Source organism: Apteryx rowi, unplaced genomic scaffold (assembly GCF_003343035.1).
Source record: "Apteryx rowi isolate R43461 unplaced genomic scaffold, aptRow1 scaffold_54, whole genome shotgun sequence".
NCBI lineage: Eukaryota > Metazoa > Chordata > Aves > Apterygiformes > Apterygidae > Apteryx > Apteryx rowi.
Genome location: NW_020450805.1, coordinates 637,744 through 652,638, shown reverse-complemented (window position 1 = coordinate 652,638; position 14,895 = coordinate 637,744). Strand labels below are relative to the sequence as shown.

Here is a 14,895-nt window from a genome sequence, read left to right as displayed (position 1 = left end):
TGGCCCAAAAAAGATAAATCCTGTCTATCCAGAGTTCTACTACAAGTTTCACAAAATGTTAGTTTCCTCGGATCAAGAGCACATACAGCAATATCCAGCTCACTCAGGAATTTAAGGAAGATGCACACTTTCTATAAAAGATCATAAGAAAGTGAATTAGACATTAGGTACTGTTCTCTGTATAGCACTAGATCATTTTCCAACCTGATCAGTCTACCAAATCAAGTACCATGAAATAACCACAGAAATACTTAACTGACTTCTACTAATGACAAAAGGAACAATTCTCCATTTTCAATCTTTACATCTTTATATTCCACAGCTGCTTTCATTTTGGCTGCTAGTAGTTCATCCCAAGCTTCTATATTATCAACAAGCAAGTCTCCAATAATGAACCTGTCAAGAAGAAACTTCAAAAAAAGTTTAAACATCTTCCAGCTATAAAGGCTTATCTTCTTTTTTTGTTAGGGTTTGTTTAAAAAGAAAACAGTGACTGAAGTATACAATCTACAAATATTCCCTACTCATAAGATGCAGAACTTCTAATACTGAAATAGAGAATTACTTGGGGGAGGGGGGCAGTGTGCAAAACCAGAAGCCTACAAGTACTGATGAGAGGATCCTTAAAGAATATGTAGGGAGCTACTCTATTTTAAAGAAAGGAGGAGCAAGTAGAGGCCTTGTTACTGCACAACCCACCCACATAGACAAGTGTCTCACACGGATGGATGTGTTGCCGTATTTCCATTCAGAATGCATTAAATCTGAACCTCTGGTGCATAAAGAAGGCAGAGTCCCAGGCGCACTACACTCATGCAGTCAAGCATGCAGGCACACCAACCAGGTCAGTCATTCAAGGTTTACAGCTGTATGGCAGAGTTACTTCYGAATCACATACTGACTATCTGGAAATCCCACCAGCTGGATATATTGACCCAGGTAGTGCTAATAGGGACAGAAGCATTAATTCTTGTTAGCTCTTCATTTAAGCATGACTCCTGTCCCAAAACAGTCCTATTGGTACAAAGAAATGAAGAAGAAAGGTTAAGAGATTAACAGGCTTCTTGAAGTAGTTTTTAGTCTGATAGATATTCCCTTCAAGGCATGACTTATGGGATATCAGAAGCCACACTACAGTATGGGAGGACACAGCCAAATATGGACTGCTGTATCATTCAGTAGTCTGACACTGAATAGAAGTCTAAAAATTAATAGTAGATGACAGCACATATACACTGAAGTCTAGGCTGAGATGCCTTCCACTCACAGAAACCTGCAGAATATATCAGCTAGCCTGCAGTTATTATTATTAGGGGAGTAGGGGGAAAGGGGAACCACACTCCAGAAAAAGTCATTTACCAATTAAGTACTATACGTAATCGAGAGGAAGTGTCACATTAGATTCTCACAGGTATCTTTCTCTCTGTGCTACCAATTATTTGTTTTTTGTTAGAAGCAAGCAAAGTACCTGCCTGCATATCATTAAATATCTCTCAGAGCAAGAAATATGTTGATAAAAGCACTGAATAAACAACTACATCAATTTTAGACATGAAGCTGCCATAAGAACATCATGGCTTTTTTAGTCCATAAAAATAGCAAGAAAGAGTAGTCATTAATCCTAGGAAGTAATTTGTGTCTTTCCCACACCCTTTTCTTTTTTTCCACCCCAATTAAACTATCATCCCTTATAGCTATTGTATCAATAAACTCTCAATAGAAGTGTAGAGGTTCCTGCATAGAAACCATTAAAATTCTTCTCAGAGAAGATAAGATGCAGCTCCAGTAGTATTGGGAAACTTTATAATTGTGAAGGGGGCATACATGCACAGGGGGGAAATCATGTGAATTTTGAGAATAATAATAATCCCACTTTTGAGAAGCCAGAATATTATATGGACAATYTGTATTTTACAAATCTTCGCAATAATCTATATAACAACAAGAACAAAAGGGGCTATAGCTAGCTATACCCTAAGATTAAAAGTGTTTCAAGTTCTCCAGCCACAGGGACCATTTCTTGATCCAGATCAGTCTATCTTACGGTCTTAAGGAAACAATGTCTGTGCATGGAATTTTTCCCATGTTTCTGATATATGGGGGTGGGGGACTATATCCCGTGTAAAAATCAGGAGCTTTACCTCCGCCCAAACTCGGATCCAAACAAGKGTGCAACCAGCATCACAGCTGGCTGCTGAACCTGTTACACCGTGCACCGCAGCCCAGGGCTCCTAGAGMTCCTTACTCCTATCAGGCTCTTGAAATCAACTGTTACATGCAGACAGAAGGGGTATGCAGACTGCGATGACTGTACTTTTGCTTTTCCAGCACACCAATTAATATCATTTGGGAATTCTGCCTTGTGGTATTCCAGCAATAACTCTTGTCAAGGCTGACACAGGGATCAGCAGAAGCTCTGAGCAGCACAGTCCCTGTTGCACAAGAGTTATCTATTCATCACATGTAAGTGGGATCCTGCCTGCCTTGGGACATGGAGCCATCCCTTACTCAAGGCAGAATACTTCCATACACACCTAGTACATACCATGGCACTATCTGCAACACCACCTGGTCTCTGGTACAAGTTGGATTTAGATACCTCATCTGTCACCCCTCGAGTTTCACACAATTTCCATTGGTGAAGAAGCAGATGTGTATAACAAGATAAGAGCTTATTTTCATTTAATAAGTCAACGTAGAGTCTTAGAGTGGTCTTTCATGCAGACTGAAGGCTCTCTTTTTTTCTAGCTAGTTTCATGCTTTTACAAACAGAAGTTAAACAAGAACTCCTTTACTAGAGTAAACCCTCAGAAATCACATCAGTTTAGGCAGAAAAGAGTTATTTGGAATGAAAGGCGGTGCAACCACATAAAAGCACTTTTATGACCTAGAAGGGATGAATTTGGTGTCTTATTTCTATTCAAAACTTTATTTACTTGATGCAAAAAGCATTCAGTGCAGAGTTTGGTGCAGTTAAATGATGGCCCAGCACAGCATGCATGTTCTTTGTCACGAAGCCACAGTTCAAAAGTATTTCAACAGATATGGAAACACATGATGACAGAGTCTCACCTCTACATATCGTGTACTTACCCTCTATTATGCCACAGTCATCGTGTCCTTGGAGTGTTCCAAAACAAAATTTTACACATCAGTAATTCTGAAATCTGGAACAGTTCAAGAACAATCCCAGAATACAACACAAATAAATTTTCTTGCATGCCTGTTTAATTTCCTCTATGACTTCCTCTTCCGGAAAGAGTTTATATCATCCAGACTTGTGAAAGGTATGCATGAAAAAAGGAAGGGATCAAGACACAGTCATTTGTGAATGCTTTACTTCTCCATTTGGTTTAAGTCTTAAGCAAGGATGATAAAACGCAAGTATGAAACAAAACATCACAGAACCTCCCAAACCTCAGTACATGCATCCAATCCACTAGCTGCTTTCTAGGACGGACAGATGGATGGACACACACACACACAAAAAAAAAAGAAAGTAAAGCAAGTGTTTAACAGAGTTTTTAGAAAAAATCCAGCTGAAAAGCAGCCCCAGAAAAGTAAGCGGGTAGGGGCATGATCAGGTAGGTGCAAAGAGAAAAGAGCCACTCTTTCTAGCAGCCCTGAGTTTGTGCTGAATAGCTGTTATATAGCCAACTGATTACCTTTTTGTACACACTCCAAGAATTAGTTCACAGGTCTCAAATAGTCTGGTAACTACAGCTTGAAAGTCACTCTTTTAAATCCTTTCCATCTACAGTTCCTCACTCTTTCCAACTCATTCAGGCAAGTTCCCTTTTCAGAGGATGAACTCAGGCCAACAGTTTACTCAGACCAAGAGAGTAAGTCTTGGACATCACACCCTTCTGAATTCTTGCTAAGTATGCTTTCATACTAAAAGGAAGGTGGGGGGAAACCCATCATATTAACTCTAAAGTTCTTTTTCATTTTCTTCCATTTTTCATATAACCACTTGCTTTCTGCAAAGCAAATGTTTCAGCTTTCAAATAACTCAAGCACAGCCTGGGGTTGCTGAACTCCAAAGTCCTGCCATAGCGTGCTTCTAAAGCAGGGAGGAGGATTAAGGCATTAACAAGTTGAATAAGAGGTCCTTAAACAACAGTTCCAGTMTGAGAAACAGTCACAGTTTGAGAAATATGCCTCTAGGGTTCAACAAGTAGCATTCCACAACTTCTTCCATGCTAAATCCTACAGGCAGACACAACACAGCACCACAGAAGTGTACAAGGTATGATATTCACGACTGAGGCAGGTGTGCCTTCTTCACCTGAAGTCAGAGCCTGCACTGTGCTATAGCTGTTTGCAGGATGCAGATTTACACACAAGTGTGCATAAATATGCAGTAACCTGATTTTTTGTGGGACTGCAACTCCCAGTCCTAATGTCTCCAAACCATACGAATGCAGCAAATGGAGTTTGACAAATTGGGTGTGTAGTCAGAGGAGACACAGGTACAGGGCTTTCACCTCGGTTTGGACAGAACTAGAAGATTCAGGAGGAAGGCCATGGAGAGAGAAAAAAAACAAAACAAAAACACACACCTGATAAAGTTATTCTAACTATAAGGTCATGAAGTTCAAGTATCCCAGCCCTAAAAGCCAGTATCTGCATTACGCTACTCAGAGTCAGATACGTCTGTTTCCAGAAAAGTGAGCAACTAGTAGCAGCCACCTTGGAGATTTATAGTGCACCTTAAAGGTGCACTGTAGCTCACTACAGTTCATTCATCATCCCCATCATGGAAAGGATCATCTAAAAACTGGTGCATTGAAAAGTATAAGGACTCTTTCAGAGACTCCTTCCTCACTCCCTTAATTTTTTGCTTTCCTTACCTTCCTGCAAGTTTTCAGGTACTTTTGCACCACTCCCATCCCAAGAATCTTCTCTTCCGTGCCCCAACCCTTCTCTTCCTTTTTGGGCATTTAATGAGTGTCAGCTATTGTCTGGATGTCCACATACCATTCTCCTTCACTGTTTATACAGACAATGCAGCATCTCAAGCCACCAAGCATATTGGAATGGTCCCCAAAATATCAGAGTTGAAGACTAATATCAAGCACTGCATCCACAATCATACAGCTTAAATTACAGTCATTTAAGGGGGAGGGGGAAGCAACATGAGCAAATTGAGTGAGCTCTCATAATTTAAATTTAACTGCACTGTATTACTCAAACTCCTTCCACCTTTTCAAGGCACGGCAGGCAGACTCTTAAGACACTGAAAGAGTGGAAAAAAAATCAAATATGTTGCCAGTCTGAAATTGAAACAGACTTTAAATTACACCTTACAGACTTCTTGCATCCTTTTAAATCCTGCATTTGAAAAGGACAGGGAAATGGATTTCACAGTGGTACAGAAGTGATCCTTACTATGAGACTCTTACTGTCTTCTGGAAAGGGAGAGGGAACCTTTCAGAAGCTTCCCTGTCAAATGAGATACAAGTTCTGAGCCACTGTCGCTCTAAGGCAGCGTTAAATGTTTTTACACAAAAGTATTGTGGTATTCATTAAGATGGTATGAGACTCTGAAGGGATTATACAGATCTTCTAAAATAAAATAAAAAATAAATAAATAAAGGAAATACTTCTTGCCAATAGGCTTTGGCTTCTCTTTGAACAGGAAAAGAGAAGGATGGAAAGGAAATTCATGTTTTGGAGAAGCTGAACAATAGAAATGACTAATCACCACTAAAGAATGCTTGAAACCCAGCCCCAGACCTTGAAAAGCAACAGAAGGAAGGGCTAGCCTTGAAATGAATTTGTGCTTATGTACTGGCTGCAATCATCTCCCAGCTTATTCCTCCAATGAAGCCAAGATGAGAGCCTGCARAAAGTTTTATGGCAAGACACACAGCTAACAGTTTTATGACAAGGCAGTTTTTCCACCTTAGGAGGGTCCACTTTTCAAGATCACATTGGGAAAGCATGTTAGTACAAAAGGGTTTTCCAGGTTCCTGATAAAGTTTCTGGTCAAAACTAGAAAGAGAAATTGYAGCATAGTATTTAGGTAGTTACAGAACACTGCAGAGGGAAGGGTCGTCTCAAATTTGAGTAMCTGCTCTATCCTATTCAAACCAGAACTTGCATCTCAGGTGAACAACTCCCCAGTACAGTGGAAAGGTTTTCACAGCAGCAGCTCTGCTTATGTCTCAAGGCAGTTTTCATACTAAAGAATGCAAAAAATATTGAAGCAGAACAGTTCTCTGCTCAATTATGAGACACTCTCCACAGAAGCCATGAGAAAAACATGGAGATAAATGTAAGCATTAAGTAAAGCATGTAACTTGTCTGACTCCTACAAGTTTTAAAGTTTCCCCTCACCCTTGTTTCTCTTCTGTTAGGGATCCCCCCAGAAGACTGAGTGGTATTTCCTATAGCCTTCTGCCCCAAAGATGGTCTGAAATTGTAAGAATAAAAGTTTTGAAATCTGACCCTCTGCACCCTTAAATAAGCATTTGCAGAAGACCAGCAAACAAGTTTTTAATCTTATGACTTAGAACCACATCTTGTTTGTGAATAGTTGACTGAAAATATTACACAGCATACCAGGGTTTAAGTGGTCAGAGAGTGCCTCTGCCAGTACTCCGTTCATTAAAAAGTTTATGGGCAGCAGTGTTTCTGCCGCCCTGGCAGTTTTTTTGTCTACTTCTAGAAAACTCATTTAAAAAGTTGCTAAAGCCTCAGGAAAGGGCCAAATGTTCCCAGCCATTTTCCAAATTAGGCTAGAAGTCCAATTCCCCCCCCCCTTTTTTTTCCTCCAGTTGCACACTATACCTACACACTTCAAAAGCCTGCATATGCAGTTACATGCATCAACTTCACTGCAAACAGGTAGCTGACCAGCAGTTTGCTAGAACACTTTTCAGAAGCAAAGCTGACAAAGCCTAAGACAAATTCTGGAACTTTACTATGAATAAATAGGCCTGTACTCAAAATAATCCACACTATTAAAAGAGAGTTTACATTCTAGACCTTTTGTCATTTTTACCTCCAGTTACTCATGCAGTGTCACTGAATGCCAAAATTACAGGGTGTTTCACAGGAATTACAAAAACCAGAAGCTTGCATCCAAGTGCTCAGTCACACAAGACTACAAGAACAACTTCCACATACCCTATATGTGACAGAGCTGTGAGGTTTAGCCCCATGGTTTGACAATACCTCCCTCGAAAGACAAACAGAACCGCATTTAGAACTAGCTGCAAGACAACAGGCTTGGGTGTGTTTTTCTTTTTTTTTGGGGGGGGGGGGAGGAGGCTGTTTGTTTTGTTGAGGTAGATATCAGCTAGGCTAGCATCTTTCTATTATCAAAGCAGCATATTTGACATTACCACATGTAATACCATTATCAGGATGACCCCTGCTTTTTTACCAACAGCCTATCAGTAAGGATTCAGCCTTTCTGAAAAAAATCCTGAACAGAGTACAGCATCTTCTGTAGCAAAACCTGCAAGTTTGTTTTAAGGACAAATGACACAACAGAATGGACTCCTGGATTCAGAAAGATTACACTCATTAGAATTTTTAATAACAAAAAAAAGTAAATAACCCATTATCACCATCAAGGTAGCTACTTATACAAGAACCAAGGATGGGAGTGTTTCTGTGATCCAGTGCTTTTCTTCCTATCCCCACCCCATGCTTTTCCAATTTATTTTCTTACTGCAAGATTTACACATTCACAACCCGAGAAGGATTAACATGATTCAGAAATTAAGTATTCAGCATACTCAGTAAAAGCTTCTGGGGACTGAATACTAGCTATGGTAAAGATGTGAACTGCTTCCATTCATCTTAATACATTACTGTGGGCTTATATCCTCTAAACATGGTACAACTAGTCTATTTAGGTAACTGCCTCAGGGATCATCATTTAATTTGTATAATTATGTGGAATTTAGTCTAGGTGGTCTTTATACAGAATTACCATCACAGCTTATGTAAGTTTTTCCATATAGATAAGCTTTGTATGTCAGTATTAGCCATTTTCAAAATCATACATATATATACATACACCAAAAGGCAGAGTTAAAACAAAATTTTGTCAGACTATGCAACTGGTGTCACGTGATGTCTTGGTGAAAACTCTTTTACCATTTCCATGTTTACTTTCTTTGTGGGTTAAATGCATTCTCAAATGAAAGTAATTTACAAGTCACAATACATTGTAGAGGTGACCTATTATATATACATCTATTATATTTGAAACAGAAATACTTGGTCTTTTTGCAGGAAGGATAAACTTTATTCTTGAAAATTCTTAAAGAGAGGAAGGAGGACACAAAGAAAGGAGAGGACGAGGAAAAGGTGGACATTCTTGAATCATATTAATGCATTAATTATAGCATAATATGACTGTCATTCAAATGACATTTTGGTTGATTAAATAAAGTATTATGCAAAAAGTTAAATTATCAGCTAGAAGGTATTTAGAGCAGCAAACATGCCTAGGGGTGCAGAAATTACACAAGTAATCATTTTACTAGTTCTAGCCAAACTATCTGCCCAGTCTGAAGGTAGTTAAAAACAAACAAACCAAAAAATTTTTACATGTAGCAGGATTTTTAGGAAGTTCAAGAAACAGCCATTTTCTACAGGCAAAATTTTCACAGCAGTGGAGGATGCCTGATGCATGGTCAAGTTAACTGAAATGGATTAAAAAAAAAAAAGTAGTGCTGGAACACATTTCCCAAAGTGGTAGAACACCACAAAAGCACAGTCTTGCCATACACAAGTTAACAAATGTAGTCATCAGCCTATTCAGAGTGCGGTGTTAGTTTAAAACTAACTGTATTCATCTACAACAGCAAAAACCTGCCAAATCCTGCATCATTATCCCTCCTTATACCTTTTGAACTTTTCCATTTCGTTTTTGTTGAAATACTGGAGCCAAACAAATGATGTTTAAAGTCAAAATGCAATGCTCAGAAAGAAGAAACCATTTCCCAGTCAAACAGCAAGTACCTGATCTAATTCACAGTCCATGCCATTCTCCTTGAATTTATACTTTCTGACTGAGGTTGATTGAGACTTCAACATCAACATATGCCAGGGCAGAGAAGGCTTATAAACTACCCAGCCTGTACTTAAGAACTCAGCTGTGTGCCTGCATAAGGGTTTTTTGGTTTTGTTTCTTGTTTGTTTGTTTGTTTGGGGGGGGAAGTGTTATATGGTTAAGACTAGCAGGTCAGAAGCTGAACATACATTCTTAAAGAATTACTCCATGATTTGTCTCATGTCAAATGTAAGTTACTAATTTACTGTATTGCNCTTTGGGATTTTTTGCCCCCAGAGTCTGGATTGCTTGATTTTAACACTCAATGTTAGTGAAAGGAGTCCTCCCTACACACTTGGGCATTAAAACTATTTGGGTAAATATTTCCCAAGCCATTCACTGCATAACAGAATTAAAAAAAAAGTAGTTTGGGCAACACCGTTCCAGTCAATTAGAYTGAACATCACAAGCAACATCTAAATTACTTGAGCTTCAGTAACTTGTACTCAAAGCAAAATACTACTTCATCTTAGGGGTCTGGTCTGTATAACGGGCAAGAGAGACATGTATATTGTACAGAAGTTTGGAGACAAAGCATTATATGGGTCCACTTGCCCACTAGATACAGAGCACAGGACTATAAGAGATACCCTCAAGAGCACTAGCTACAAGTAGCAGCACTGCTTGTGGTAAAAACATGAGCAAACCTTTACGCAAGTTGCTCTCACTTTAGAACAGCAGAAAAGAACGTCATTAGTGCATGTGAAGCCAATGCCCTAACAAAACAAGCTCAGCTCTCCTGAAAAAAAAAAAGTTAAAAAAAAGTTGTTTTCACAACTTCATTTCTTCTCATCAGCTTCAGTCTAACTGCATTTTGATTAAGCACAGTACCCTGTGCCCTTACATATCCTACCACACGACAGATTTCTAGGGAGGAAAGTATAGTCTATAGTAAGCCTAAATTGCATGGTGGGGAGGGAAGGGAAGCCACAAAACAACAACAAAAATCACACCAAAAAAGCACACACCCACAACCACCCACACCAAGCTCTCCCTGCTTCTCCCAACAAGGAATCAGACAACAGTGCTCCAAGCTCTCAAAAAGCTGCAGTCACCCAAGACAGACCAGGACTAGCCATACTATGGCAAGTTTCTACAGTCTCCTCAGGTGATACAACCTGTTGATATTTCCCAATACTTGCCCTAAATAACTCTGCTCTAGCATCTCTCTCATGGTCCCAAGGTTCAAAAGACATGCACTAAGCAGACAGGCCTCAAATATTCAAAACAGGCCTCAAATTACCTACAGCAGAAAAAAAAAAAAAAAGAATTTAGCAATAACTGCTAAGAAAAGCTTTGTTGGATTAAACTCATTAGCCTGAAGGGTTTAATGCACAGAGTTTCAAGGGAACCTCAACCAAACTCTACTAGGCATCAGGGTAGGGGGGAAACTACACACTACTAATAAGCTATTGGAGCAGAAGCAATGTCCTTTTTCAATGGCTACCTAAAGACCAATTCATGGAAGCACATTCTTAAAGGAACCTAAGGACATGATGTAATACAAAGTATATCACAAACATTTAAGCTATGCTTCTATCACATGGTTAAAAAAAAACAAAAAAGAACCACCCTGATTTTACCTCATTTTCAGTTATTTAATATGTTGCTGTTACTCTTTTACAACAGTTTAGCAAAGCAATTGAGGTCTTCTCATGCAAGAGCACCAGAACTTGAGGAAGTATCAAAACAGACAAGGAAGTCTTCATTACAAGAAATGCCTTGACAGAGAAACCCAGCTTCTTCAGCTCAGCTTTTCCAAGGCTTTGCCATCACCCAGAAAGCAGGAGCTCTGCATAACCAAACACCATAGCAGTTGAGGCTCATGAGCTCTGGAGATCTCTACAGTAATCAGGAGGTGGTTCTCGGACTAAATTTAAAAACAGAGCAAGAGCAGTCTTTGCTTTGACCTTTCGAGTTTCTCAGTTTGAAGACAGCTTTGAGGACTGGATGCCTGCTCTAGTTGTAGGTACCTTAACTTAATCCAACAAATTCCCTGTAAAGTCAACAGAAGTTGGAGGTGTTCAAAGAAATCTCAAGATCACCCTTCAGAAAAATTACTCATCCATGCCTGGGGTGGCTGACTTAAGAATTGTTCTTCACCAAGAATACAACTCTGCAATTACATTCAAGAAGAACATTTTATATACAACGGCAAAATGCCACAAATTGAGTCTTAGAACTGCATAAAGACCTGAGTAGCTGAAGTGATAAGGATGAGGATTTTCTTCAGGTTTTAGAAGGATGAAGAGAAGAACCTAGAATTAGTACCAGTTATCAATAAAAGATGGTTTTACAAAGAATCCGTTCTTGTTTCAAAGAGATACCTGGAACATGTACCACTGACAGATTCCATAAATTTCTACTTCAGGTGTCACAGTTCTGCTATGATGAGTGTGTTAGTATTATCATTTGAAATATCAATGCCAAGATAACAGACAAGTATTTTTACCTGCTCTGATTACAGCTCAAAATAAATAAGGTTTTCCATAGCAAAGTACACGTTGAWACACTGAGCTAAGACACTCGCTGAAGCTTAAAAAAGTTTATAACTGTAGCCAGTAGGGGTCATTTCAGTGTAAAAAATTGCAGTGAAAGAAGAGACCGGAGACAAGAAAGAGTAAAAACATCAATTTCTATTCATGCAGTTTGGTAAGACACTTCCATTTCCTCCTTCCTCAAGAAGTGGGGCAGGAAAGAGTTTTCATTCCTAAGTAACACAGGATTTAAATTTAAAAAAAAAAGTCTTTATTCTGCTAACAGATAAAAGAAACACATGTTTAGTACCACTGATACTAGACTAGTGATATCTGAGGTCCATTTCACATGTGCCTGTAAACCACACAACTCTTTAGGTCACATTAAAATAATAATTAAAAGAAGAAAAAAAAAAAAAAAGGCTCATCAGCCTTAGTGACCTGAGGTAGTACATTACATCCTCTTTATTCTTGCTGCCTCCCTCACACACAACATACACTATAAAGAACAATACTGTTTCRTGTTGCCTCATGCTAAACAACAACAGTAGTTTCCTGACAACTTAGTAATATGTATCCCAGTAACATTTATTAGGCTGACAGTTCAGCTCAATTGCTTCTTTCATTTAAGAGAAAGAAAATTAAACAGATAAGTTATCTCCCCAACTATTTCTATAGGGACAGCTGGAACTAGTTTCTAACCACAACAGTAATTGAAATGCAATCTTGCCAACAAATGCTTCGTACTATTTTCAACAGTATATGGGACATGTTATGAGTTGAACTACAGCAACATACAGATTGCATCACTTCAAAGGAATGAAATGCTCCTAAACTGCCAGAGACGTCCATCCTGTGATACAGTAAGGGAGTTGGAACGTCAGGACATTTAATGACTGTAGGCTTTTATTTCCTTTAGTAAAAAAAATAAAGTAAAAAGGCAGTTTAAGTTATGCTTTTACTTAAAAACATGCAAGAAAAACTTATCAAAAACTAGGCAGGATTTTTGAAATACTTTTTTTTCTTAAACAGAAAAGTACAAGTAGAGAACTTCACCATACATGTAGAGAACAGRCTATGGCAATGTGCATATTCAGCAACATGGAGTCAACCATGCCTTTGGAAGTAATTTAGGGCCATTTTTAATTCATTAAAAACACAAAGTCTAATCCTAAAGCTGGTCCTACCCAAACAACAACTGTAGCAAAACTGATGATATTTGTTCTGATACACACAGAATACACTGGCCTGTCATTTAAAGTCATGCTGTGGTTTGCAATTTACTTGTGAACAGAGCAAGTGGAGTTCTAAACTAGTAATCAGCACCAGAATAAAGGTCAGCTGTCCACCAAAAACAAAACAAAAAACCCCCCAGTTTTTAGTTCTCTCAAAACTGTATCATTTTTAATGCAAGTTTTTGGACAGATGCTGTCTCAACAGCTTTCTGGACTTTCTACTGCCCTCTACCCGCCAAGAGAGGAAGCCTTGCTCTTACTTTCCAGAATTGTCGAAGCTCGCTCTCATAAGTCTCACATACATTTTATACATATTCCAAACTACTGGTTATTTGCAATCTCTTTACAGCGCCATGTTTTCCCTTTACTTAGGGAAATGAGGGCTGGAGGGAAAAGAGAAGACAAGAGAGACTAAAAGATTTCTCTTTGGTTATTCCTTAAATTTTATATATACATATATATATATAWAAATAAAAAACTCAGAAACTCTGATAGCTACAATACTTGAAGAAGGGGGAGGGGGGAGAAAAAAAAGACACCACCACCACCAACTACTCCTGCATTTTGTACTAGCTCATCACCTCCTAAGAAGCAGGCAGGAAGCAGCAGTGACTTTGAGAAGAATCCTGTCATAGGGATTCCTTCCCCCCCTTGATGCATAAGCAGGGAAAAGACACGTCTTACCATATCATCAAATATGTACAGGCGGACAGGCAGGGARATATTAAGTGACAGGAACAGGAAGGAAAACTTTACAACAGATGATCAGCCTTTGTGTTTCCTTACAGAGGAGGAATCCGGAACAGACATCATGTGTGTACTACTGACCTCCGCTGATTTCCATCTGGCAAACTGCTCTCAAGTACTTTCAGAGCAAGAAGTTTTGCGAGGGTATCAGCAACTGACCGACTTGACATGAGTCATTAACAAGCCAGTAAGTTATTAACGAAAGTGCGTAGGAAATCGGGAGAGCCTCACGTTACTTTACACTACCAAAATTAAGGCTAGTACTTTTAAATACGGAGCTTCTTAGGCAGAAAGACTTGCAAGCCACGCTCCTGGACGAGCGCGAGGGAAGAGAGCGGGGGACGGCGCTCCGCGGCTGCTGGCGGGCGCCCGCGCAGCGCCTGTCCTGCCCCGGAGCTCGCGCGGCCGGCGGCGGCGAGGGGACGCGCGGCTGCGGAAACAGAAAGCCTCATGCCCAACGCGCCAGGAAGGCGCACTGCCCCCTCCTAAGGGGCTGCAGGCAGGGCCGCGAGTTTAGCCTGTCCTCCCCCTTCCCTCAGGGAGCCAGGAGCAGGGAAATCCCCTTTTAAAGACCAGCACCGGGAAGCGCCTTCCCCAGCACGGGGGGAAGGGGGGGAAAACTCAGTGATGCCCCGCACCCCGAGCGGGGACCGGGGACCCGCCTGGGCACGTCCTCTCCCCGGGGCGCGGAGGCAGCGCGGGAGCCGCTGCGGGGACACCCAGCCCCGCTGCGCGCCCGCGGGACCCGCGCAGCCGCCGCCACCGCCTCCCCCCCCCGGCCGGCGCGGAGGCCGCCGCCGCCGCTCACCTTCGCAGACGCCCACTTCGTACTCGGTGATGGAGTCGCCGTTGAGCGGCGGGCGGATGACACAGCGCAGCCCCCGGTCGCAGGCGCCGTGCAGCCCGTAGACACCCCCGCAGCTCTCGTTGCGTTGCCGCGCGCACATGAAGCAGCAGCCGCAGATGCCCAGCACGATGCTGCCGGGGCAGCTCTTGGGCTCCTCGCACTTGGACTCGTCGCAGGGCAGGCAGACGAGCGCCCGAGTCCCCGACTCGCCCAGCAGCAGCGCCAGCAGCACCAACCACCCCGCCGCCGCCAGGTGCCAGCCGCCGCCGCCCGGGCGCCTCCTCCCCGCCGAGACCGCTGCCAGGTACATCCCGGCCGCCGCAGCCCGGCCTGGGCCGGGGAGCCTCGCGGAAGCCCCGCGTCGGGTGGTGGCTCCGGGCGCGCCGCGAGAACCCGCCGCGCGGCGGCTCCTTCCCGCCGCCCCCGCCTCCGGCCCCCCGAGGAAAGTTTCCTCTCTCGGCGGCGGCCGCTTCAGCCAAACTTCTGCTCCAGGCGGCGGTGGCTCCGCCCGCT

The 14,895-nt window shown here is 41.6% G+C and overlaps 1 protein-coding gene across 1 annotated transcript in view; it reads right to left on the bottom strand.

The window, feature by feature from the left end:
• Positions 1–14,707, bottom strand: part of CRIM1 (cysteine rich transmembrane BMP regulator 1) — a 217,806-nt gene extending 203,099 nt beyond the window's left edge. Inside the window, exon 1 of the mRNA XM_026081276.1 lies at positions 14,344–14,707. Within this exon, the coding sequence (XP_025937061.1) occupies positions 14,344–14,692 (349 nt within the window). The 5' untranslated portion in view covers positions 14,693–14,707. The remainder of the gene's footprint in view (positions 1–14,343) is intronic.
• Positions 14,708–14,895: the final 188 nt, after the last annotated feature.